General features: G+C 42.7%; 1 protein-coding gene across 7 annotated transcripts in view; it reads left to right on the top strand.

Annotated features, from left to right (window-relative positions):
• abi1a (abl-interactor 1a) overlaps positions 1–24161 on the top strand; it is a 69513-nt gene that overhangs the window by 39382 nt on the left and 5970 nt on the right. For 2 of the 7 annotated variants that reach the window (XM_083778524.1, XM_083778523.1), the window contains exons 4-8: positions 8727–8830; positions 11079–11225; positions 15711–15817; positions 18614–18763; positions 22039–22320. In XM_083778524.1, coding sequence (XP_083634650.1) covers positions 8727–8830; positions 11079–11225; positions 15711–15817; positions 18614–18763; positions 22039–22320 — 790 coding nt within the window. The remainder of the gene's footprint in view (positions 1–8726; positions 8831–11078; positions 11226–15710; positions 15818–18613; positions 18764–22038; positions 22321–24161) is intronic. The other 5 variants (XM_083778527.1, XM_083778526.1, XM_083778529.1 and 2 more) reach the window with 3 other exon arrangements.

The following is a 24161-nucleotide window of genomic DNA, read 5'->3' as shown; positions in this document are numbered from 1 at the left end:
CACGCCACTGTCGATTCCTCGTTCGGACGGCACATTTTTATGTATTTTTTTCTTCCAACAATGCATTTTATTGATTTTTCTTTTTTCACACAAATGCAACAATACAATACAGATACAAATGTACAAAAACAACAATGAATCATTACAAGACAATTGCTCACACAAAGATAACAAAACAACAACCCCAAAAAAGGAAAAAGAAAAAAACAGCACTACTCCCCTCAGCTTCTTCCGTTGAATGTGACAAATTATTGTTCTTAAATCTTAATATATCGTATAAAACATTTATGTCGTTTTTAATTGCAGTCTTTTGAATACAATTCAGTTTTGTTTTAGTCATCTGAAAAGTTGTAGTTTAGGTCTAGTTTTAGCCGACTAAATCTACAGTTTATGTAGTCGACTAAAATGTGTTTTGGCGGGGAACTTGATGATTTTCCTAGGGTGGGACATCCTGGTATGATATGAAAAGGGCAGGTACATGAGGGCGGACCAAATGGGGAAACCGTAACTTTAGAATGCATGAATGGCTGCATTTTCTTTTCTTTAACTCACTCTTCATTTCCTGTAGGTTTCCTTAATTCTATTTAGTGAGTCTTCTTAGCAGCTGTTCCTTTGTTCGCTAGCTGTTACACTGTGTTTACAACCTCTTCCGTTCTTCCTGCATGGTCTCTGAAGCCGAGTTCTCCTGATTCAGGCACTCTCGCACTCTCGCTCACTCTCTGCTTTTTTTTCCCCTTTTTTTCCTTTTTTTTCCCTTTCTGTTAGATTCTCTATCTTTCCATCTCCGACTCTCCCTCCTGCAGGGGTCTTTTATCTTCTATACTATGCATCTCTGTTAGCCTTGTGTGTGTGTGTGTGTGTGTGTGTGTGTGTGTGTGTGTGTGTGTGTGTGTGTGTGTGTGTGTGTGTGTGTGTGTGTGTGTGTGTGTGTGTGTGTGTGTGTGTGTGTGTGTGTGTGTGTGTGTGTGTGTGTGTGTGTGTGTGTGTGTGTGTGTGTGTGTGTGTGGTTGGAACGGCCCGAGAGGAACTGATTACATCATGTTGGCTTTTCAAAAAACCTGTCTATTCTTGGAACGAGGTGAAAGGGGGTGAGAGCGGTGATTAATTTACGAGACATTCTAAAAAGCACTTTAGACCAGGAGAGGCCAACCTCATAATCACTTTCTCACGTTTCTCATCGGTGTCGAAGTGAGGCGCTCAGACATCCCGCTCGGTTAAAGGACTGATTCCACTTGGGTTTATTGTTTAATCCAGAGACCATTAGAGTCGGAGAAGAAAATGGGCCTTTGACAACAATACAGATTTTCATGAAATGGATTAGAGTGCAACTATCAATTATGTAATGTTATTTCTTTATGAGAATGTTTTTTTTTCTTCATATATCAATGCATCTAACAAGCTCTCATGTGTCATTTGCTAGTTTGTCGCACAACAATGTAATATAATAATATTGAAAATAGCAGATCTACAATGTGTTAGGGTTAGGTTGTAGGTCAGCTATTGTCACCAATTAAAAGTTTTTTGCCTATAAAATACATGCCCAAAAAAGGTGTAGATAATTAATCAATTATTTTACTACCAAGCTCGAGGAACCAAATATAACATGGTGCCACCGTTGAACTTCAAATGGGTGGCATGTTCCATTAAATTTTTAATGGTGTTCTTGAGATTGATTATCAATAATATTTTTATAATGCATTAATACTACTACTAATAACAACAACAATAATTTATAACACACTTTACATTCTTGCAAATCTGAAATGCTACAGGGTTTAAAAGCAATAACAGCATAGGAAGTCAAACGTTTAAATAAGGCTAAACTAAGGGTAAAAAATATAAAACTAGGTAAAAACGGGGCAGAGACAGAAAAAAGGCCCAACAATAATTAAGAATGGATTAAATCAAATTTCTCGATTAACTGTTACTTGCACCCTAGAATAGATACACTCCCATAAATAAAGTGTGGTGCCACAGCCAACATCTTCTCTCCTGCCATTGGTGCTTTGCTTTAGGGGTCAGAGCTCGTCAAGACAAGTGGCGCTAATGACATCACAGCCTGACTGCCGGAGGTATTTAGTGATTTCCATCGGCAGCCGCCCTGGTGGCTTCCGCTAGCCTCATCAATCAGCCAATCAATCACTGCTGTCAGACAGTGAGCTGATAGGCATTGATGAGGCTGGAGTAAAACCTGTATAGCGCATATCATGAGCCTCATACTAGTAGTTAGTTGCTGCAAGAGTGAGGTCTAGCCAACACCAACTCAGGTACCTGAGCTCTGCAGTGTTGTCAGCCAAGCTGTCGCAGCGCAGCACATCTACATAGGTGGTACGCTTCTTTCCCCTCCTGGCTTTTCCCTGGGTTGGCTCCCATGGGGTCAATTTACTTGCCTCAAGTTCTGGGTGCCTGACGCAGTGCCCTGCCAGCCTCATCCTTCTCTCTCTGACTTTGTCCGTGACCTGTCGTAGGTCCCCATAGAGGTCCACATTGCTGATGCGGTCCATCCATGAGACATCTAGTGCCATTCGTAGCATTCTTGTGTAGACTCCATCCAGGGCTTTTTCCTGTTTTACTGTGAGGGTCCATGTCTCAGCCCCATACAGCAGTACTGACTCCACAGTAGCTATGAACAGCCGCCTCGGTCTTCTCCCATATCTGATTAGCCTCATAGCCTCATACTATGAGCTATATAGGTTTTATTTCAAATGATCCGATATTACCAAATTACTAAAAGTCTAGTGTCTAGTTTATCTCTGTGTTTTTCTCCCAGATGTTTCCAATTTTCAAAGATAAATAATTGGCTATTGATTGTTACATAATTTCCATGTAGCCTGACCCACATACATATGGAACCGAGCACAAAGGTTCGTACGGATATAGATTCACTTTCACTAGAGTAAATAAACATGACATGTTGTAAATAGGTTACTACTGTCATGTAAGTGTATTAAATGATGAACTAATGTTAATCTCTGTTAAAAAAATTATCTGTTGAATGAATGCAATTCTTTGTGCGAGTCCCAAGTGGATTTTGAGCTGCCAATATTGTAATAATAAATGACACATTTATGAGAGGAGATACCGTACAATGGCTAATATAGCTCGTTCCATACGTCCCACTTTCTGTTCATGCGCACGCACACACACACATCACTCACTTTCTCTCTTCCATAGTGTGTGTCACTACCCCGAGATGATCAATATTAAACGATCAATACTCCATATGAATTCATATGCTGTGGGCTGAATATATACTGTACATTGTACAGCCATGCTTTGCTTACTGACCAGAATCAATGCTCTCGAGTTGGGGGCTGCATTCAGCGACTGCAGGGCGGCCAAAAGATCTTTGAAATGATGCAACATTGCAAATTGTCTCTCTTGGCATTGCTTCTTCCTGCATCGGTTCCACAAAAGGAATTATAGGCTTACTTTACTAATCCCTCTTGTTTCATTTATTCGTTGTTGTCGTTTATGTAAAGCATTTGCTATCTTCTTTATTGACAGATTTCTGTGATATATTACAAACAGGTGGCCATTAGTCCTCAAGTCAAGTACATTTTATTTATAAAGCACATTTAAATACAACCAAAGGCTGGGTAGCTCAGTCTGTAGAGCACGCGTCTCTTAAATGTTTTTTTTTTTGTGGCTTTCGCCTTTATTTTATATATTTTATGGAGGGACAGACCGTAGGCTGACAGGAAATGGGGGAAGACATGCGGTAAAGGCCGTCGGGATCGGGAGTCGAACCCGCGGCACACTGCCAGACTGGATTACCAGCCAAGGTGCCTGGACCGCTGAGCCATGGCCCAGGCCGAGCACTCGTCTCTTGACCATTTAGGTCATGGGTTTGACCCCGGGCACCGCCAATTCAGCACATGAGTAGCACGGCTTGGGTACGGCGAGTCGTGCTGGAAGTACTTTGAGCTGATAGTAGGTGTTGCGCTCCACCTGACCTCAGCAATCCATCTCCCAGGGGTCTAGTCAGTGCATTGTGAAACGGGCATAGACTCCCTTTCTCTGGCTGATGCCGACAATAAGCCACAACGACCTGCTTGCTTACTTCCAAAAACAGGGCTTATGAATCAAATATGTACATCTCATTGACACACCGACATAGCATTCTAAAAATAAAAAAATATATTTATTTAATTCCGCACGGGTTAAAAATAAAGGATTAAAGCTGAAGCATTTGTTGGCGTTCCGTGGAAAGCTTATAATATGCTGTTCTTTGATTCCTTTGGCTGTAGATGAGAATGGGTGACATGAAGCGTTGCCAGGTTTTGCGAAATAAATGAGCAATATGAAGAAGAATATTAACAAATGTGGAATATTTTAGACATTTCAACAACAAGTATCTTACATTAGTATTGGGGAGGGGTCCCTGGCACAGAATATTTTCAGATGGGGGGTCCGCAGACAAATACATTAATTTGGGGGTCCTTGACGTGAAGATATTTGAGAACCACTAATTTAAACAACATTTGGAAACGAAAAAACTACACATTTAGAAACAAGCCCAAAAAACCACAACCCACAACTACCAATATTTACAAGCGACTTCACAGAAAAACAAGCTAATATATAATATTAAGCAATAAGCAGACATGGCAACACTGGTGTAATCTGATGACTGTATCTCTTTCTCCTCCTGGACTCTGAGCTCTCACCTCAGCTGCATCCATCCTCTCGTCTCCACATCTCTGAATAATCTCCTCTGGCTCACAGAATCTGTAATCACATTATTCATGACATTGTTGGCACACGTATCAGCCACTGTCATGCTTTCTTGTAAATGGAATATGAGGTCGGTGTCTGTCTCATTCTGGTTAGTTCTGTAATTTATTTGTTTGGGAGGGATTTATTTGTTGGAACGCTTCGCCGTTGATTACTTGGACCTCTGGAAATGTTTGGCCTTACGATAGATTATAGATATTTTATTTTATATTATTGACACAATGTATAAATTGTTAATGTACAGTACACATTAAATAAATGACTAATATATTTTTTAGGTAGGTGCAATTGAAAACTATATCTCATCTTAAATGGAAACCGTAAAAATACTGTGTGCGTGCGAGTGCGCACCAACAGACATCCCCCTGCGTTTTAGACGTGATTTGACACAATAATACTCTTATTACATAAATAATAATCGTAATAATCTATTTTTCCTTTGATCTTGATGACAAGCTTAATTTGAACCTGATAGTCCATAATGGAGCTCAGTTGCTACTGAAAAGCTTGTTGAGCTCATAGACAACTTGAGTCACGTACCGTAGATAAAACTACATCCAGTATTTTGCCGTCGTTGAGATAAGTGCGGGGCAGTCGACCCGCCAAGGCCTGGCCTAGATATTACATTTAATCATGCGCAGAACTGATATCTATCTGGCACCATGACTTTAGGCTCTATGCACAGCAGTCACTTTGGAGAGAAAGTGGGACTTCACGTCTTACCAATGATACTAATTGACGGCTCTGTTCCATTCTGGTCAAACCGAGTCGTGTTGCGTTCACACGGGCAGACACAACAAAGCAGTCTACCATTCATTGTCAATTGAAGCCAGCGACATGACGATGCAAAACGCAATGCTGCATGTAGCTGCTCCAAATGATACTCCCATCCGTCGCCATCAGTATGCTGATATTGTGCATGTTGGCTCACTGGAAACACCAGTTGGTCTCAAAGTGGGGTCCAGGGATCCTCATGGTACCTTGAGGGGGTTCCAAATCCCTTAAAGGTGTGTAACGCTGAGAGCTATGGGGGTCCTTGAAATTAAAAGTTTTGAGAACCCCGTACTGTGCTACATGAAATAGAACAGAGCCTTCATTAGTGTCTTTGGTAACACCTGTGAAGGAAGTGAGGAAGATTTTATTTCCAATATGGCTGCTGTACATGGAGCCTATTGCATTCAAAGCTACCCCCGAAACCATTTCATTGTCTATTTCTAAAGACGCAGAGGTCCTCGGCCTGCTAGCTGAATAGCTCTATTTTGGTTGTATTCTTGCTTTCTCTCCCCTGTGGTCTACTCTCTAGCGAGGGACACTACACTTCATGCTTTCTGTCAGGTCAGCAGGGAGCCTTGCATTATAGATGAGCCACTTGACCTGTACTAAACTGCGAAGCAGTGAGTCCCATGATATTGAGATTTCAACATGCATCGTTCGACTGGTTTAGAGACCAGCTCTAGCTCACTCATGTACAATCGGCATGTCTTCTATGGAAGCATGTTGTGCAGCAAAAATAGCCGATCTGCAAGCTCTCAATACGTACTTGTAGAAAGGCTTTTTTTAATTCGTATTTTGTATAACACCCTAATGGTCTCGGATATTTCATGAAAGCAAAGTCTGTGATTTATTTACCTGGTTGGCAGTATGTGAAATCAAAGCAGGAACAATATTGTGTTAATTGTTTAGGAAACGGCACTTGCGCGCACACACACACACACACACACACACACACACACACACACACACACACACACACACACACACACACACACACACACACGTGCGATATTTTATTTATGCTTCATTCCATGCCCAATGACTAAACTATGCAATTAAATAAATTGGAGCTCAAACCAGAAGTCACATTCCAAGTGCATATTTGTATATTGTTTTCTTCGTGGGAGTTAGATGACAAAGAAAATCTCAGCCCAGACTTTGAAAAACCTGTTTTCCCTGCCTGTGCAAAAACAAATAATAGCTGAGGTAGACGGATTAACAGAGTATTTATTCTAATCATGTGACTGTTACAGTGGTTTAATACAGAACAAATAAATTAGGAACTCTTTTTGGCAGTTTGACTGATCATAACCATTGACCTGTTCAGGTCTTGCTAAATGTTTGCTCAGTGTAAATAAGGTATACTGTGCGGTCTGCTTATCCATTATTGTGACACAGCACAGCCATGTTGACGTGTAACGTTTTTCTGTCTCTCTTTCCTGTTTATTTGTATTTTCCCTTCGCCCGCGCTAAGTGGCTAAAAGCCAAGGTAAGTCCGGTTTGTCACATCATGACCCATAGTGTCTGTTACTGATGGACTTCCCCACACCCCCCTTCATCCAACAGTAAATCCCCCCCCCCCTCCTTTTTGGCTATTGTAGTCCTTTAAATTTCCTATTAACAAATTCATAGTCTACCTAGCCAGCATATAGTTGTCATGTCCTCCCTCATAACCCCGCCTCAACCTCTCTCTCTCTTATTAATTTATAAATCCAGTCCTGGCTACATGTACCCAAATGTACATTCTAGGTCTTCTTACTCATGTTGTAGTCCTATCCTCCATGCTCGTGGGTTTCCCAGATTATCTATACATGTAATGTCATTTTAATCCGTGTGATTTATTCATGTTGGATCTATTACTCTGGTTAATGCAGCATGGCACACGTTATGAAAAATGCAAACGTTAAGTGCTCCTATCTTGCGCCACTACGCCTCGCCTCGGTTGTGTTTGCTTTGGTGAGACGCAAACGCAAGAGGATCATTGTTGGAGGCGTGGCCTGTGTGTGTCTCTGAGGCAGTGTTGAAATCAGTGGTGGAAAAAGTACTTTTTACTTTAGTAAAAATTACAATACTGCAGCAATGTAAGAAATACTCTTACAATTGAACGTTCATCGTTGAAAATGTGCATGTGTAATAGCAGATCTACAAGTTCACAACACGTTGCACGGCGACACATTGTGAGCTTGTAGTATATTGTGTATATAGGACTGACGTGGTTAATGTATGTTTTGTAATAATTTTAAGTAATAATTAAGTTTTTGAATAATTGTAGTGAAGTAAAAAATAAAATATTTGCCTCTTGAGTCAGATTGTGTGGAGTAGAAGTACTGGTAGAAGTATTGGAAATTGGAAACGCTCCGGTAAAGTAAAATTACTTCAAAGGTGTACTTAAGTACAGTGCTTGAGTAAATTTTATTTGCTTTCCACCACTGGTTGAGATTAAACGGAGGTATCTACCGGTATTCTACCCAGAGTGGTCCACACCTTGTTCCTCTGTGACTGAAAGGCCTCCTGACTCACCGACTAGCTGGAAACAAACCGCAACAAGCCAGAACTTGATGTCATCACACAAGTGTGACATCATCATTACGTCTCTGTCAGGCAGAAACCTCTCATCTCCGTAATTCTAACTTCATGTGTTTCTCCCCCTCCCTAAATTACTCCAGGGCGGGAACCCCTTCTGGTGTTTTAAAGCATTATGTTATACTTTAGCTATTGAAAAATAGCTGATCTACAAGCTCATAGCGCGGCACCGAGTGCCATAGCTATAGCAAGGTGAACATGAGGTAATGCATCAATCAAATACATAGAAAATAGCAATCTAGGAATCATAGGTAAACCAAGAACCTACCATCTAAAATAAAAATATCTGTACATTGAAACTATACACAACATGCTATTATATGTACTACATTATCACACTAAACAAAGCATCAAAAGTAGCAGCTACACAAGCTTGTAGATTTGCTACTTTTGCTGATTTTGAATTGGAATCCCTTAAAGGTAACGGTTTTGGACATGGAGTTTTGGAGGTTTCCACCCGACAGAGACAATTAATAACACCACCGTGGGATGGAAAAAATACGCTGATATTTGGGAAACCCTAGCATGATGTGATCCTTACTGTTGTAGATGTAGTGATAACAAACTGTCTGTCTGTCTCTCTGTGAGCATCTGTGTCGAATCAGTGCCGTTTGTGTCTTCTCCAACTACAGCAACATGGAAACAACCAGGCGGTCAGGGGAGGCACGCTATCGCGGACCAATCCACCCACACAGAAGCCGCCCAGCCCTCCCATGTCTGGGCGTGGCACCCTGGGGTAAGATCTTTTTTTTTTTTTTTTACTCTGATTGGGGATAGGACAGGCTCTTCCTCTAATTACCATCTAATTTTGTACTGTATATAATAGTTATACTCTTGTTTATCAGGTTGTATTATGAGTTGCTGTTTAGGTAATACACTGGAGATGTTTCTTCTTTTTTTCATTAATAATGAAATGTTTATGTGGGCAATGGGCATGGGTCAAGCAATTAAAGCAAAAGATATATATTATACCTTTTTCATTCATTCATTCATTCATTCACTCACCATGCACATACTGTTATGTTGTCCTGAAAGATACAGTAGTGTCGGATAACGGCATGGCCTGCCTATTCAATCTTCAACTATGGATAGTAACTTACTATAGTATGTGTGCAGTTTGTGAACAAAGCCACACATATCACAATGCCGTATTTATTCAGTGCAGACTGGCCAGTTGTGTGAATGCCTTGTGTGGGGACACAGTCTATGCCTCATTTGGAAACAAAGTTTTCTTTAGATAGATTTTTCAGCTTTACCCAACACTTGGGATTTCATTTTCAATTATGTGCTTCATTTGGCCATTCAAATGGAAGTATTGATTCTGGAATCTGCATAAACAAATATAGACCGGGTAATTCCCTCAGCAAAATAAATCGTTTGTCAAGTCTATGGACTTTAATGTTTGTTTAGGGTACTAAATGGTGACGTAAGACATCATGTGGCCGATATACTGTAAATACAGTGGCCGGCGCTAACTTCACACACAAGTGTGATTCTTTTTTTTGTGCGCACATTGATTATCAACTATTTACACCCCAACTTTCTTGCCCTTCTTAAGAACTTAAACCCTATATACTTTGTTGTATTTTGAGGAGACAGATGGTACATAATAAACTAGATAGTGTGGCTGTGGGTTTTGTAAAGATACGTACACTTCTTACATGAAGTGTAACAATGTACATGTTGAATCAACCGTCTTGATATTACCGTGTGCAACTTTGGTAGAGGCTTTAATATGGCTTATTTGTATTAAGAAATGACAACGTTTTTGAAAGACACCAAGGCCCCCAGCGATTGTCTGCCACAGCAGCAGACTGTGACACTAATCAGAGAGTAATGCCTGGTCGGGTTTTAACAATTACCAAGCAGCTCATCCAGCTGGTTAGACTGGATAGGATTTGTGACACCCCAAGGCACGCTTACGGTACAATACATAGGCCTACAACACTTCCAATAGTTGAGGGGGGCAGGGGCAAGTTACGGTAGTTAAACTGGTACAGAGTCACAACCTGGGCCACACACGTTCTAATTCCCCATTGATGTTTCATATATGGCTGTTCATTATTTAAACCTTTTTCATTTTTATGTAAATGAATGCCATACTTCATAATGCAAGATTGTCGCACAAAAGTAGCCAATAATGGCAGATCTAATGTGCAAGCTCTCAAGGTGTCACATCGTGACTTGTGGGAGCTTGATGTAGATCGGCTATTTTTGCTATAAAAAAAGAAAAAACATGTACGTAATGAAATAATTGAACTATCGAAAAGTGTTAACAATAGCTTGAAACTGGATTTGTGAACTCTTGCGATAAAAAACGTTTTGGCAATGGAATACAACCACCCTAAGGACTACTATCTGTACAAAGTAGACAAGCTAAACCTACTGCACATGTAAACAGAGCTGCTACCTTCAAACACATCTTCAATGTGAGGCTTTGTTGTATACTATTGAAATAGTCTTGAGGAAAAAAACGATGCTATTTGTCCCAAAGTGACTACAAAAGATTGGTGCTGTTTAAAAAATCTTTATACCCTGTATAACATATATAAAATAACACAATGTGACTCTGTTTACACAATGCTGTAGCGCAGTGGTTCCCAAACTGTGGTGCGTGCACCCCTTATGGTACAGCCTTCTAGGGGGTGCGTGACATGAAAAGGCTAATGATCATGTCATTATCATGTGCTTTGGCTTTATTTTGAATATATTAACATATGCCAATATATGGCAAGTATATGCAGAATATAGCCTATGCTGCATATATTATGCCATATTCAGGTTCATATATGTGGATAAATAGGAAACATATGTCTCTATATAGCTTATGAAATGTATATTTCCATGTGAGGGGTGCGTCAGCTAGGTCAGGACATAACGGGGAGTGCATGGCCCCCCCATTGCAAACCTATGTTTTATCACAGCTACAGTATAAAGCTCCTTTGAATTTAATTGGAAATTGTGATTTTCTTGGTCGTCGTCAGGCGCAACGCCTCCTATAAGACCCTGGAGCCGGTGAAGCCCCCCACAGTGCCCAACGACTACATGACCAGTCCTGCCCGCCTGGGTGGTGGCCAGCAGCAGAGCCCCGGACGCAACGCCTCCCTCAACCAGAGGCAACGCACACACAGGTACACGCACGTGCACACACATAACTCTACTTTGCGTTGCGGCGGCAATGTGAAGATGGAAATTGCGGGATTTGACGGCCTCCAATTCATGTTTCAGCTGTTTTGAAACCCATTATTGTGCCCTTCACATGTACGTAGTAGCAGAGGTTTGTGTACTGTAGTGAGTTTGTGTACTGTAGTGAGGCTCGTAATAGGAGCGCCCCCTGTGTTTTTGTTTGTAAGGATTTTACTGCGCAAAGAGCGTGGATGTTAACACTTCCTTAACACCAAGGGTGTTAATGCTTCCGAAAGGGTTAACACCACTTCTTGGTTGTGTATATATAAGATATGTCCACAAACAGAAGTCAAGAACGCCTCGTACAAAGGACATAAACACTGCCAATGCAGTCGGACGATAGGAGAACAGCCGGTTACTAAGTGCCTATAAGACAGAACATTGTCACGTACGATATAGTTGACTTACCTCAGACACTGCAGACATAAATCATGGATAAAGTAAACAAGGCGGCTTCCTATAGACGGATCCACAAAGGGGTGCCCTGGGCGCAGCCATTACTGAGGTGCAATCAGCACTGATTTGCTACACTAGGCCACTGCATCCATGGAGCTGTACCCGGTTGGCCAGGTGTACAGCTATGACGTGCACATACTAAAGGTATATGTGATACATGTGGTATATCATGTGATACAGCCCTGGCAGCTGGCATCCCTATTCTGTGCATGTCATAATAGGTGACCCTTTAATTTGGAAAAAAATCTAAATCTGTAGGCTCACGACACATCACATTGTAATGTATCACGTTGAGCTTGTAAATTGGGTATTTTCAGTGAATAGATTTGATGTAGAGGTAAAAAAAGAAAGAATTCAAGGAAGTACAAAGAGTGGCTATTAAGAAAGTGCATGTACACGCTGTTATGCACAAACTGTACAGATATACTCCCAGGCCAGCGCACTCAGACGAGGCTGGTGACCAGCTGTGCTGCACCTCCCCCCCCCCCCCCCTCCCTCTCAGGATCTATTTTTTGTGATTAAACAAGCACAGCCTGTCGATTCTTTGTATTTCATTTTGCAGAAGTAGCACTTTTCACACTTTCTCTTGATCTACAGACAAAGAGTGAGTGTCTCTGTAGCCTCTGTAGCCTAACCCTTAAAGTTCTCAGTTGCCACGACTGATTCCATAGAAAACGGCATGTATTATATGGAAGCATGTTCCACAGCGAATATAGCCGAATTACAATGCCTCTGTCACGCATTGAGAGATTGCAGATGGGCTATTTTCGGTTATTATTTTAAGATTGGAGCATTCAGAAGCATCTTCCATAAAACCCGAATGGTGTCGGAAATGTCATATATAAGCAAAGGTTAAAGCCACTCAATCTTGTAGGAACCATATTACTAAAACATCTAATTGTACATTGTGTGTGTGTGTGTGTGTGTGTGTGTGTGTGTGTGTGTGTGTGTGTGTGTGTGTGTGTGTGTGTGTGTGTGTGTGTGTGTGTGTGTGTGTGCGTGCGCGCACGCGCGCACACAATTTTATTTAGCTTTAATTGATGAGAAGGAAGCACGTCAATATCGTAATATGACATTTCCAAAAGCAATTTCACGCAATAAAACTAAAGCGCTGTTTGAATCTCTGAGGAGACACCTGCAGACTGCTGCTCTTTGCTAGAGGAAGCGGTGAAAGTACGACTCTCTCAAATTTGAATCTTGAGTTATGCGAGTATGGCTGAAGTCAGAGAAGGCGACAGTTTCTTTCATGAAAATCTGAGTTATGAGCGACCGCAGTTTACTTCATTAGCTAAGAAGGCAGTAATGCTGACTGTGATTCCCATAAATATTACATCACTCTTCGTTTTCCTGCCCTGGCCTCTCCCCACACATGCATGTCTGACACACACACACACACACACACGCACACGCACACACACACACACACACACACTCCTCACTTTGTCATTCTCTCACATACCTCCTGAGCCTTGCGTCCATGAGTTATAATTTTCCACGCTATTAAAATAATGGCTTCATTAAAAGTTATGGAAGCAGAATAGTTCAGCATTACTGCACAGTATTGGCATAGCATAATAAATCACATTTAGTTGTTGATTGTGATTGCCACCATTCATGAATTATCATACTGAGTAATTGTCAAACATTAGTTCCTTCTCATTGTATATTTAGAGCCAAGGTCAAAACTAGTTGAAAATGGCCAAGCTGTAGTAGCAGCAGGCAATGAATGAACGTGAAATGTATTTTCTGCCACAGATCATGATTTCTGGCAAAGATAATCAGTATGACTAGTCAGTCAGCCCTGTCACTATCTGGTCAGTCTACTATTATCTATTCCCTCTATTCCCTCAGGTGTTAACACCTACCATCAGCTCCCACTACCTACCACATGACTTGCCACACCCAAGACGTGCTACTCATACACTGAGTTGGCTCACAAAGACTCACAATAAGAAAATATTAAAAAAAATAGCCAGCACTCCGAAGTCCTTCTGGTACTTTTAATTAGTTTTGTCTGAGGGCAGCAAACAGGGCAGTGTCTAGCATGTCCGCTCAAAGCACGGAAGCCGAAGCCTTAAACGTATCTGTGCATGCTGCCAGTGGCCGTGCCTTAAATTAATTAAATGTGTGGTACCATGGTGGCCATTGTGGGAGTGGGTCTCGAGGCCTGTGCATGCTCCGTTATTGCGGTGCCATCGCTATTTGATTACACAGCCTCTGAGCCAGCCCGGCTTATTCAGCTCATCACTCTTCGTCGTCATCCTCAGCTGAGTCCTGGATTTTGTGTGTGTGTGTTTGCATGAACGTACTTGTGTGTGTGGGTGGGTGGGTGGGTGGGTGGGTGTGTGCGCGTGAGTGAGTGTGTGTACCAAGTGCCAAGTTTAGCTTCTTTCTCTGTTTTTTTATATATATATATAGAAGGCTTTGGACAGCTTCTTAAGTTTGTGAGTGGGTGGGTGTGCATTACAGAGAGGTTGAGATGAGATTTATATGAAACTCTACCTCTAGAGCGTGAGGCTGCATGTGAAACAGGACCGAGGGAGAGAGCCGAGGGGTCATGTGTAGGTGGAACAGAAAAGGGCGATGGTGCTCTTTATTTCATAGACAACCATTTCGAAAGAAAGACGTGAGATGGAGTGGGAAGAAAACCGGGCTGGGCGTTGGGGTGAAGATGGCCAGGAAGGAAATGGAGTAAATAGAGTCCGGAGGGGACGATGAGGAATGGAATCAGAATGGATAAATCCAACATGTGTTGATGGCAGAGCTAGACGAGATATCGCTCAGCCCCTTTATCCCCTTTAAGGGTGATTTATAGTCCGTCGCACACCGAAAATAGCCAATCTCAATCACTGTAAATGCATGACACACACACACACACACAGTCACACACACACACACACACACACACACACACACACACACACACACACTGCCGTAAGGCCTTACTATGGATCTCAAATGAGGGATAAAACAATTAATTATGCGATAGATGCTTGCATAGACAGACAGATGTGCAGGAAGGGGTTGACTTGGAACAGAAGGAATTAGGAGGAGGGGGTTCTTGGGATGGAAGAAGATCACTTTGCAGGTCAGGGATGAGGGGAGTCAGAGGAAGGCCTGATAGCGATGAGAGATAAAGGGTGAGAGGGATCGAGGGATCAATGGAATAGCAGGGATAACAGGGATAACGGGGCCAGTCGGGGGTGAGCGGGAGAGAGAGAGGATATAGCAGGCCTCGCCATTGATCTCAAGATCACCTGGCAGTGTTGCCAGATTTTGCAAGAGAAAGCTAAAGCAATCAATCCCAATACAAAGGAAGCGACTTGAATGCTTTAAAGCTACATACGTTACATAGCATTTAAAAAAATAATATATATATATATATATATATATTGGGATAAATGTGAAATATCTTTGAAACGTAACAGGAACTATTATTTACTAAACAAAGCTCAAAGTTGATATGGCAACACTGCTGTAACAGAGACCCCTGGAGGCCGCACAGGGCGTTGCAGGCTCAGGCATACTGGACATGCTGACATTCCTGGGCTATTCCTGGCAGTCGTCTCGCTTATTGACTTCCTATACGTCAACGTGTGAATCCATGAGTTCCATGCAAAGGCATGCATGGCACAATTGTGTCTGTCTGTCTGTGTGTGTGAAGCATGTTCTCCCTCTAAATGGGACACAGGAGTGTGTGTGTGTGTGTGTGTGTGTGTGTGTGTGTGTGTGTGTGTGTGTGTGTGTGTGTGTGTGTGTGTGTGTGTGTGTGTGTGTGTGTGTGTGTGTGTGTGTGTGTGTGTGTGTGTGTGTGTGTGTGTGTGTGTGTGTGTGTGTGTGTGTGTGTGTGTGTGTGTGTGTGTGTGTGTGTGTGTATAAGTGTGCCTAACTGCTTTGATACCGTCTGTGTGTAGTTATGGCAGACTGCCCTAAATTAGAAAATGCTCTCTCTCTCTCTCTCTCTCATCCTCCAGTGGTAGCAGTGGAGGCAGTGGCACTGGCAGCAGGGAGAACAGTGGCAGCAGTGGAATTGGCATGCCCATCGCAGTGCCAACCCCCGCCCTCCCAAACCCTGGACCAGGTGAGAGACACACAGCTGTGACCAATGTGTCAAATCAGGATGCTTAACATTATTGTCTTATCTTACCTGTGTGTGTGTGTGAGGACCCTTTTCCACCAAGATAACTTTGGTTCTAGAACTGGTTCCATTCTAGATTCTTGGAACCATGGTGCTTTCACAGAACCGGCGCACATATTTTGGTTCCAGCTCTGAAGCAACTTCTAAGGTTCTGAACTAATTCATTTTCAGTGGAAACACTCTGAACTGGTTCAATATTAGGCGGGGTAAAAAGAACCGACCCGGTTCAACCCCGGTGAGAAAGGGGCTTGAGTGTGTCTGTCAACCTATTGGAAAGTGTGTCTGACGGTACAATAATATCCCAGAGGCCTACATCAAAATATCATTGCTGAGTAAAACCGCCCGGATCATTTTTGTTCAGTTCTTACTTGACGAGATAAAATTATATGGGTTCGACTCCCGATCCTGAAAGCTTTTGCTGCGTGTCACACTCCCCATTTCCTGTCAGCCTACTGTTCATCTATCAATAAAGACAGAAAAAGCCCCCCAATATATACAACATTAAATAAATAAAAACCACACCCGTGTGAAGTGAGGGGCGCTAATGTATTAAAGTCTAACTCATGTTGATTAGGTGATGTAATGGTGATGTAAAACAAACGGTGCCAACACAAACATTAAATTCCATTAACAAATAAAGAGACAATTGACGTAATGAGGGACAAAATGACGTAAGTGTCCCCCTTCATTGTCAATGGCGTTTATTAAACAAATATTGAACTAAAGACAAACGTTAAACCTGTGGCCGGTGCCCCTCAAAAATAATGTACCGCTATATGGGAATTCAGAATGGGTAAAAGAACGTGACCCATGTAGGATGTGTATATGATGTCATTTACTAAATGACGTCAGACTGTAACTGAAAGTATGAATTTACTTTGCATCTGGGGGGGGGGGGGGGGGGGGGGTGGTGCTTTAAGAGCACACGACACAAAGCCTACGTTTACCAGACGGGGATTATGCCCTGGCCCATTGTGTTCTAAAGCACAGCTGATTTGCTACCTCGCTCTGTAAATAGGCCAAGCGTGTGCTGCTGTGGTGAAAAGATGACTCACATTTTGTACTCGAGTATATGTACGTATCAATCCTGCAATGTAGAAATACTCTGTTACGAGTGAAAGTCCAGAGTTCAAAATGTACTCGAGCACGAGTGCAAAAGTATTGGCATCAAAAGTACCTAAAGTAAAAGTACTTATTGTGCAGAATGTCCCATTTCTTAAGTTTTCAAATGTATACAAATCTTTTGGAAATAGCAGATCTATAATGCTTGTAGATTGGCTATTTTCAAATGGCTGTAACAGTAAAAAACTGTAAAAGTACAATATTTGGATCCGAGATGTAGTGGAGTAAGTAAAAGTGTTGGTCATTTGAAATACTAAAGGTAAATACCATCAAAATTGTACTCAAGTACAGTAAATGTGCTGAGTTACTTTCCTGTGAGGCGTGAAATTATTTAGATTGCTGTTCTTTATGAACAAGTCGTGTGTGTGTGTGTGTGTGTGTGTGTGTGTGTGTGTGTGTGTGTGCGTGTGCGTGTGCGTGTGCATGTGTGTGTGTGTGTGTGTGTGTGTGTGTGTGTGTGTGTGTGATAGTTATGGCTAAAATTGTTGTTCTAAAACGATTCACAGGTATAATAATGCAAACCTGTGTGTGTGTATGTGTGCGCTTATTTCAGTGTACAACGGGCCACCGCTCTGCCAGTAAACTAATCACCATGGCAACACTCACTGTATGCTGCATACTGCAAAGTACCCCCCCCCCCCTAAAAATAAGGGGTCTAAATGAAGTTGAGGTGTTTAATCATTCTGAAGGGCATTACTACCGCCACATCATACATTATCCCGCTTATTACATGGCTACTTTATTAATAAATTGACCCAAGGGTCACGAGGTATTAAGAGGTAAGAACGAGGTATTTCCTTGCTTAATGATATGAGAGTATTCCATACTGTAAGTGTCGCACGAGTTGATCAAATAGAATCAATTTGTGGTTACTGCATCGTCTATTTCTCGCTTCAAATGTTTTCAAAAACATTCTTGAGAGCAACGTTTGGTTGTAAATGACATGGTGTGTTTGTTTACATGGCTGTCATGTTGGATGCAGCATCAAATCCAAGCAGCGCAGCCATAGAGGCTATAGAGCGAAACGGTCATTATCAAGAAATAACACACTGATTGACCAATCAGGATCAAGCATTCAACTAAGCCGTGTAATAATTTCTAATAGCACCAATATGTGTTCTCAGCCAGTGGTTTGGGGGCCACCAATGGTCCTTGAGGGGGTTCCAGGTGGTCCCCAGCTAAATGATGGAGAGTTGGTAACCAAATGGACCCTTATAAATCTATAACTCTTGAGAGTGTGAAATGAAACCAAATGGACCCTATTTTCAGGTCTATCTGGTTTCATTTGATGCTCTCAAGAGTTAACTTATTGTTGAACATCTGCATTACTGAATTTACAATTGACCGAATTGTTATTTTGATCAACGTTTTCCTGTTAACTTATCTCCTATGGTACCGCATCAATACGGCATAGACTTGTGCACAACGACAATGTATCAGAGGATACATCTCATCAAATGGTGCTCTGTGGCTCTAACGCAGAATAAATAATGGGACCTCGATATGAAAAGGGTTGAAGACCATTGATTTAATAGCACCAGCAGCACCTACAGTACGCCAGCCTATCCATCCACCTAACATTCTTATTTGTTTGGGCCGGGGTTCGACTCGTTTCAGTCCCCATCTCCTCCCCCACATGGTCGCCTCCTCCGGGCGCTCCTCCGCCCCCTCCCCCACCTCCTCCTCCTGCACCTCCTCCACCACCACCAGCTCCTCCTCTGCCGGGGGGGCTCAGTAGTGCCCCCCCAGTGGCAGCGCCGTCTGCAGGTGAGGCTCCCCTCATCCTCCTCCTTGAGGCCTCTGAGACGGACCACCGCCAGCCTCTCTCTCTGGGTGGTGGATATGACCGGCCGTTGGTCCACTCTGGGGGGGTCTGTCTTCTCATGACAGCCATGCATGAAGGAGAGTCTGTGACCGCGGGGGTCTGTGTGTGTTTGAGAGAGGGAGAGAGAAAGAGAGATGTTTTATGTGTAAGACTGCTTGTGTGTGTGTGTGTGTGTGTGTGTGTGTGTGTGTGTGTGTGTGTGTGTGTGTGTGTGTGTGTGTGTGTGTGTGTGTGTGTGTGTGTGTGTGTGTGTGTGTGTGTGTGTGTGTGTGTGTGTGTGTGTGTGTGTGTGTGTGTGTGTGTGTGTGTGTGGTGTGTGTGTGTGTTTGGGGGGGGGGGGGGTCTGGCTTTCTGTCCAAATCACAGTCCACAGTGTTGTTTCTATACACTCTGGTGATTGGGTGGTGGTGGTACTTCCTCATTCTCTTCCAATCATAATAAGTTTCACAAAGAAGTCTCTAAGCCAGCCAATGAAATAGCCTGTTATATTATTAAGCCTAGAGCCCAAACCACACCAGGGTCGGGTCGGGACAAAAGGTTTTTTAAGGTAAACCACATCAATGCAACTCATTGAGTTGCAAGGAAATGCATCAGTACGGTTGACCTTAAAAAAACCTTTTTGTCCCGACCTGACCAGTTTGGGCTTGAGTGTTCAACTTAAAATGTGCATATTATGACCGTGAGACAAATGCAATTAAATTAATTAGAATATATAATATGGGCCCAGGCCGTAGCTTAACGGTCTGGGCACCGGACTGGTAATCCAGTCGCAGTGTGCCGCGGGTTTGACTCCCGGACCCGACACAGCCTTTACTGCATGTCATCCCCCCATCTCTCTTCCGTTTCCTGTCAGCCTACTATCTGTCCCTTCAAAAATCAATAAAAGGCGTAAGCCGCAAAAAAATATCTTTAAAAAAAAAAGAATATATAATATGTAGGCCTTATTACAGACTGGATGAAGGCGTATTTATACAGTTTATTATGCAAAAATTCATACACCTATGGAGATTTAGAGACTTCTTCTATGCAGGTACAGTACTGTGTCTCAAATGTTTCTTCCTTTTCTCAAATAAATTATATTATTATTGGTGAGATTCATTCACTCGCAAATAATTGAGCGTCACAAGATTGTATTATGTCATCACTATATAAACTAACTTATGCTTGTAATTATGGTTGTAGCAAGAGCCTTTCATGTTGACATAAAATCCTTGAAAGATTCTCCTGTATTATTATGAATTTCATGAATGATCACTTGAAAACACCAGTTCACCGATCGATGAGTTCTGGTGGCTGTCGATGTTTCGCCTTAACAGGGATTTATACTTTGTTATGTGCCAAACACGTTAAAATAGCAAATCTACTATACAAGGTAGAGGGGGAATAAAAGGAAAGTCATGAAGTCTATCTGTAGGTTTGTCTGCTGCTATGTTCTTGAGTCCCCATTTCCTTTGGTCCCACCCATAAACAGGAAGCCAAGTATAGAGCCAAAGATCACGTTTACTAAGTATTGACGGTTTAACGGTGGTTAAATGTCACATACAAAATACACGTTAACATGAATCCAACACACACTGATGATACTGTTGTCAAACAAGTCTATGAAGCCATCTATGAAAAATCAACACAATTGTATATTGCAATATGCAATATGTATACATACTGTAGTTGCATACACTACATACTGTAGCATTCATGTGTGGCATTTTTGTATCTGCTTGCCGAGAGTTCAAATATTTTCAACGCGGGTGTTTGGAAGCGTTTTTCTTTTTTGGAGAGTGACTTGTGTTTTCAGCTGTGAAACGCTTTGGTTGGACTGGACAGACACCGCCTTCAGAACAGTCTTTCTCTCGTGTGCGGGGGCTGTTCTGTTATCTAGCAGTGTCAACAGGAAATGCCCAAGTAATACAAAACGAATCGCTCAGCCTTCCTCTCTGCCCTTCTTTCTCTTATTCTCTATCTCTCACACACACACACACACACACACACACACACACACACACACACACACACACACACACACACACATACACACACACACACACACACCACACATACATGCTCAGCTTTGTCAATAGATGCAGTCTGGCATGGCAGCACGTGAACGGTCCAAGATCTAACGTTGGCCTGTTGCCCTCGGAAATCTCAACACTTTGAAGGGCATTTTAATATGGGTTAATATATTCACTTGCCTGCTTCTTATCACCTCACAGGGGGGAGTTACCCTGGTAGGAAGGAACACGTTATTCCAACAAGTTCCTTTCCCCTCCATCAGGTGGCTGAGCTGACCTGGGGGAGGCAGTATAGTGTACCAGGATAACTGCATGTTTTTGGTGAGGGTACCTACCCTAGAACTTTGAGTGCGTTGTGAAACGGGTATAGATTCCACGATCGGGCGGATTTCGACAATATACCTCTCCGACCGTCTTGCTTCCTTACAGTGGCCACCTGTGACTGTAAAGCAGGAAGAATTCAGAGGAAAGAGCATGATGCTTAAAAACAGAGCTTGTTCGTAGCCTGCGAGATCAGCCCAAGGGCAGTCTGTGTTTTTGCCTCTATTAGCTTTCCTCTGCTGCTCTCTCTGGGTTATCTGAGCCTCTTCTGTGCCATTCTGTCTGGTTAAAAGTCTTAAGTGCATCTGAAGTGCAGGTCTATTTTACGGTTCCCTCGGGGGGAGTTGTGTTGTTCAGTGGTGCTCTCTGATATATGCCTTTTTTAACACTATTACCAAAATGCAATGATTTATGTTGGCTTTTCCCCATTGCTCTCTCTCTCTCCCTGTGATCTCATTGGTGGATGATGATGTTGGAATCTTCTCTGCAGGTTAGGGCACCTGATCAATGTTTTTTTAACCACTTAAACCCTGAATACTTGGCACCCTCCCTTTTTTCCACTCTACACAAAAGTCTCCTTGCCAAAAAATAACCGATCTACATGCTCACAATGCGTCACAACATGACGCATTGTGAGCTTGTAGAGCTTTCACTGAATTTTGGCCTATACCAAGAATAGGGACTGAGTGTTCATGTGGTTAAATAGTGAAATAAGAATCTGTTCCTTTGCAATCTTACTAATCATATTCCGGGTACTCTGTTTCTCCTCTCTTTCATCCTCCACTCATCCCCCTTCCTAACCCCCCCCCCCCCCCCCTGCCCCTCCCCCGTCCTCCTCTAACCCCCCATCCTTTCCCCATCCATTCCTGGGTGTTTTCTTCTAGTTGTTGCCCCCGGGCCGGGTCTGGGCCCCGCTCCCATGTCCCAGTTCGGGACCATCTCGCGGCAGATCTCGCGGCACAACTCCTCAAACTCCTCCGTTTCTATGGTTTCGGCCACGGGCACCTACAGGCGGGCGCCGTCGGTCACCTCCCAGTACTCCTTGCAGCAGCAGCAGCTTCAGCTTCAGCAACAACAGCAGCTACAGCAGCTTCAGCAGCAACAGCAGCAGCAGCTACAGCAGCCTCACATTAATGGAGGCACCCCGGGCTATGGTCAGAACTCAAGTAAGACAACCCCCCCCCACACCCCCCAATTTTCAAGCCTTGTTAAGGTCCACCACACCGACGACGTTGATGGTGGTAAGTGTTGGAAAGCGTCTGTCGCCCAAAGTCTGCTGTCGCGTCCGACGCGGCCGACTGAACTTTCGATATCAAAAAGATATCAAGCCAAAGGCTATTTTTTTTAGCACCGACAAAGTTCACGGCTTCAGGCAAACGTAACAAGGCAGAGCAGCAGTTAGTATTGAATAAATACTGAATACAACGCTGCTGCTAGTCCTCCTGAAGGTCAAGCTTGAATTTCTGAAGGAATTATTGACTTTCTGCTTTCTGTGAAGTCTGAAAGTGCAGCCTTAAGGCTTTTTGCTTCGTCTCACGTTGGGATGTCTTTAGTATTGATGTGGTAACGCCTTGTCCTTGGATTCTCCACCAGATACAACACAGACAGACAGTCAATATCTGTGTATGATAGACGTGGACTTGGCAGCTTTTTGGCCTCACCTAAAAGCATACTTTGAAGGGTAACATTCATTAAGGAAGAGTGGGACGTCGATGTAAAATTGGCTATTTGGTACAAAATGTAAGTGTTTGTGTGTGTGTGAGACTGTTTGTGTGTGTGTGTGTGTGTGTGTGTGTGTGTGTGTGTGATATCATGATTGAACATTGATAAGGCCTAATATTTCTACAATTGCTACAAAACCTACATCTGAGAATGATGTAGTTGGTTTAGACTTATTTTGGACAGAATAGAATTTTACAGTACGTCGAGGTGCCCAGTCTTCCTTTGTGCCACTCTTCTTCCCTATCCCATGTAATAAGGTACTGCTGTGCAGCACACAGCTTTTGTTTTTCGTCTTAGCACTAATCTCATTAGTCACATACTTCCTTCCAGTGGTTCTGAACCTTTTCTCCATGGAGCCCCCACTTCTTATATCTGTCAATAGCTGAGCCCCCCCACACGCACACAGGTTTGTGTGTGTATGTGGTAGACACACGATTTTGACTCTTTTTGACAATGACTTAGTAGCAACAATGTTGCGCTTCAAGTGTATGTTACATGTGAGAGTTATAGCTATGTTAAAGTTACAACTTTACCTCCAAACAGACGAGGCCTACACCCCCCCCCCCCCCCCACACACACCACTGTAATGTGGTACAAGGTGACACGCATCCAAAGGTGTTCACTGACTTTTGTTCTCTCTCTATTTTCTTCTTTTTTTTTTTGGGGGGGGGGGTGTTATTTTTGGGTTCCTTCTGTCCTGTGACTTGCTTTTGATGCTTCTGTGTGACGCTGTAGTATGATTAAGTAGGGCATTAATCTGCGAAAAATGCAAAAAGCTACAATATGGAGATAAGAGGTTTTACTTTAACTGAACACATCAGTGTTCTAAACTTAGTGTTTTGGAACCTCATGGGGAGACCTCGACCTGTAAGATTTTAGACCAGCGTCACAGTGACAAGACTGTGACATCTGAAATAGAAGGAAAGGGGAAACGTATGAAAGGCAATTAACTCTTAAACCTGTAACGGGCATCAACCCTGAACTGATATGCCCTGTGTACATAATATCAAAATTAGATTAATACATTTATTTATTTACAGTTGGAGGAATGTGTTGGACGAATGCATAAAGATCGGTTATGCTATAAAACGTACATTACAATGGCCATTACTGACCATGTCCCACTAATTGGGTTCATCGGTATTCTAATAAGCCAGACTCAAATCACACTGTCGTGTGCCCGCAGGCAATTTTTTTTTGCCAACGGCTGATTCTGTCTGGCTTATTAGCCAGGCTAATTTTAGTTGCCATGGTATTGTGCAGAACAGCGACTCCCTCTGGTCAT

The sequence above is a fragment of the Protomyctophum parallelum genome, assembly GCF_964188405.1.
Source record: "Protomyctophum parallelum genome assembly, chromosome: 12".
NCBI lineage: Eukaryota > Metazoa > Chordata > Actinopteri > Myctophiformes > Myctophidae > Protomyctophum > Protomyctophum parallelum.
This window is presented reverse-complemented; position numbering and strand designations above follow the sequence as displayed.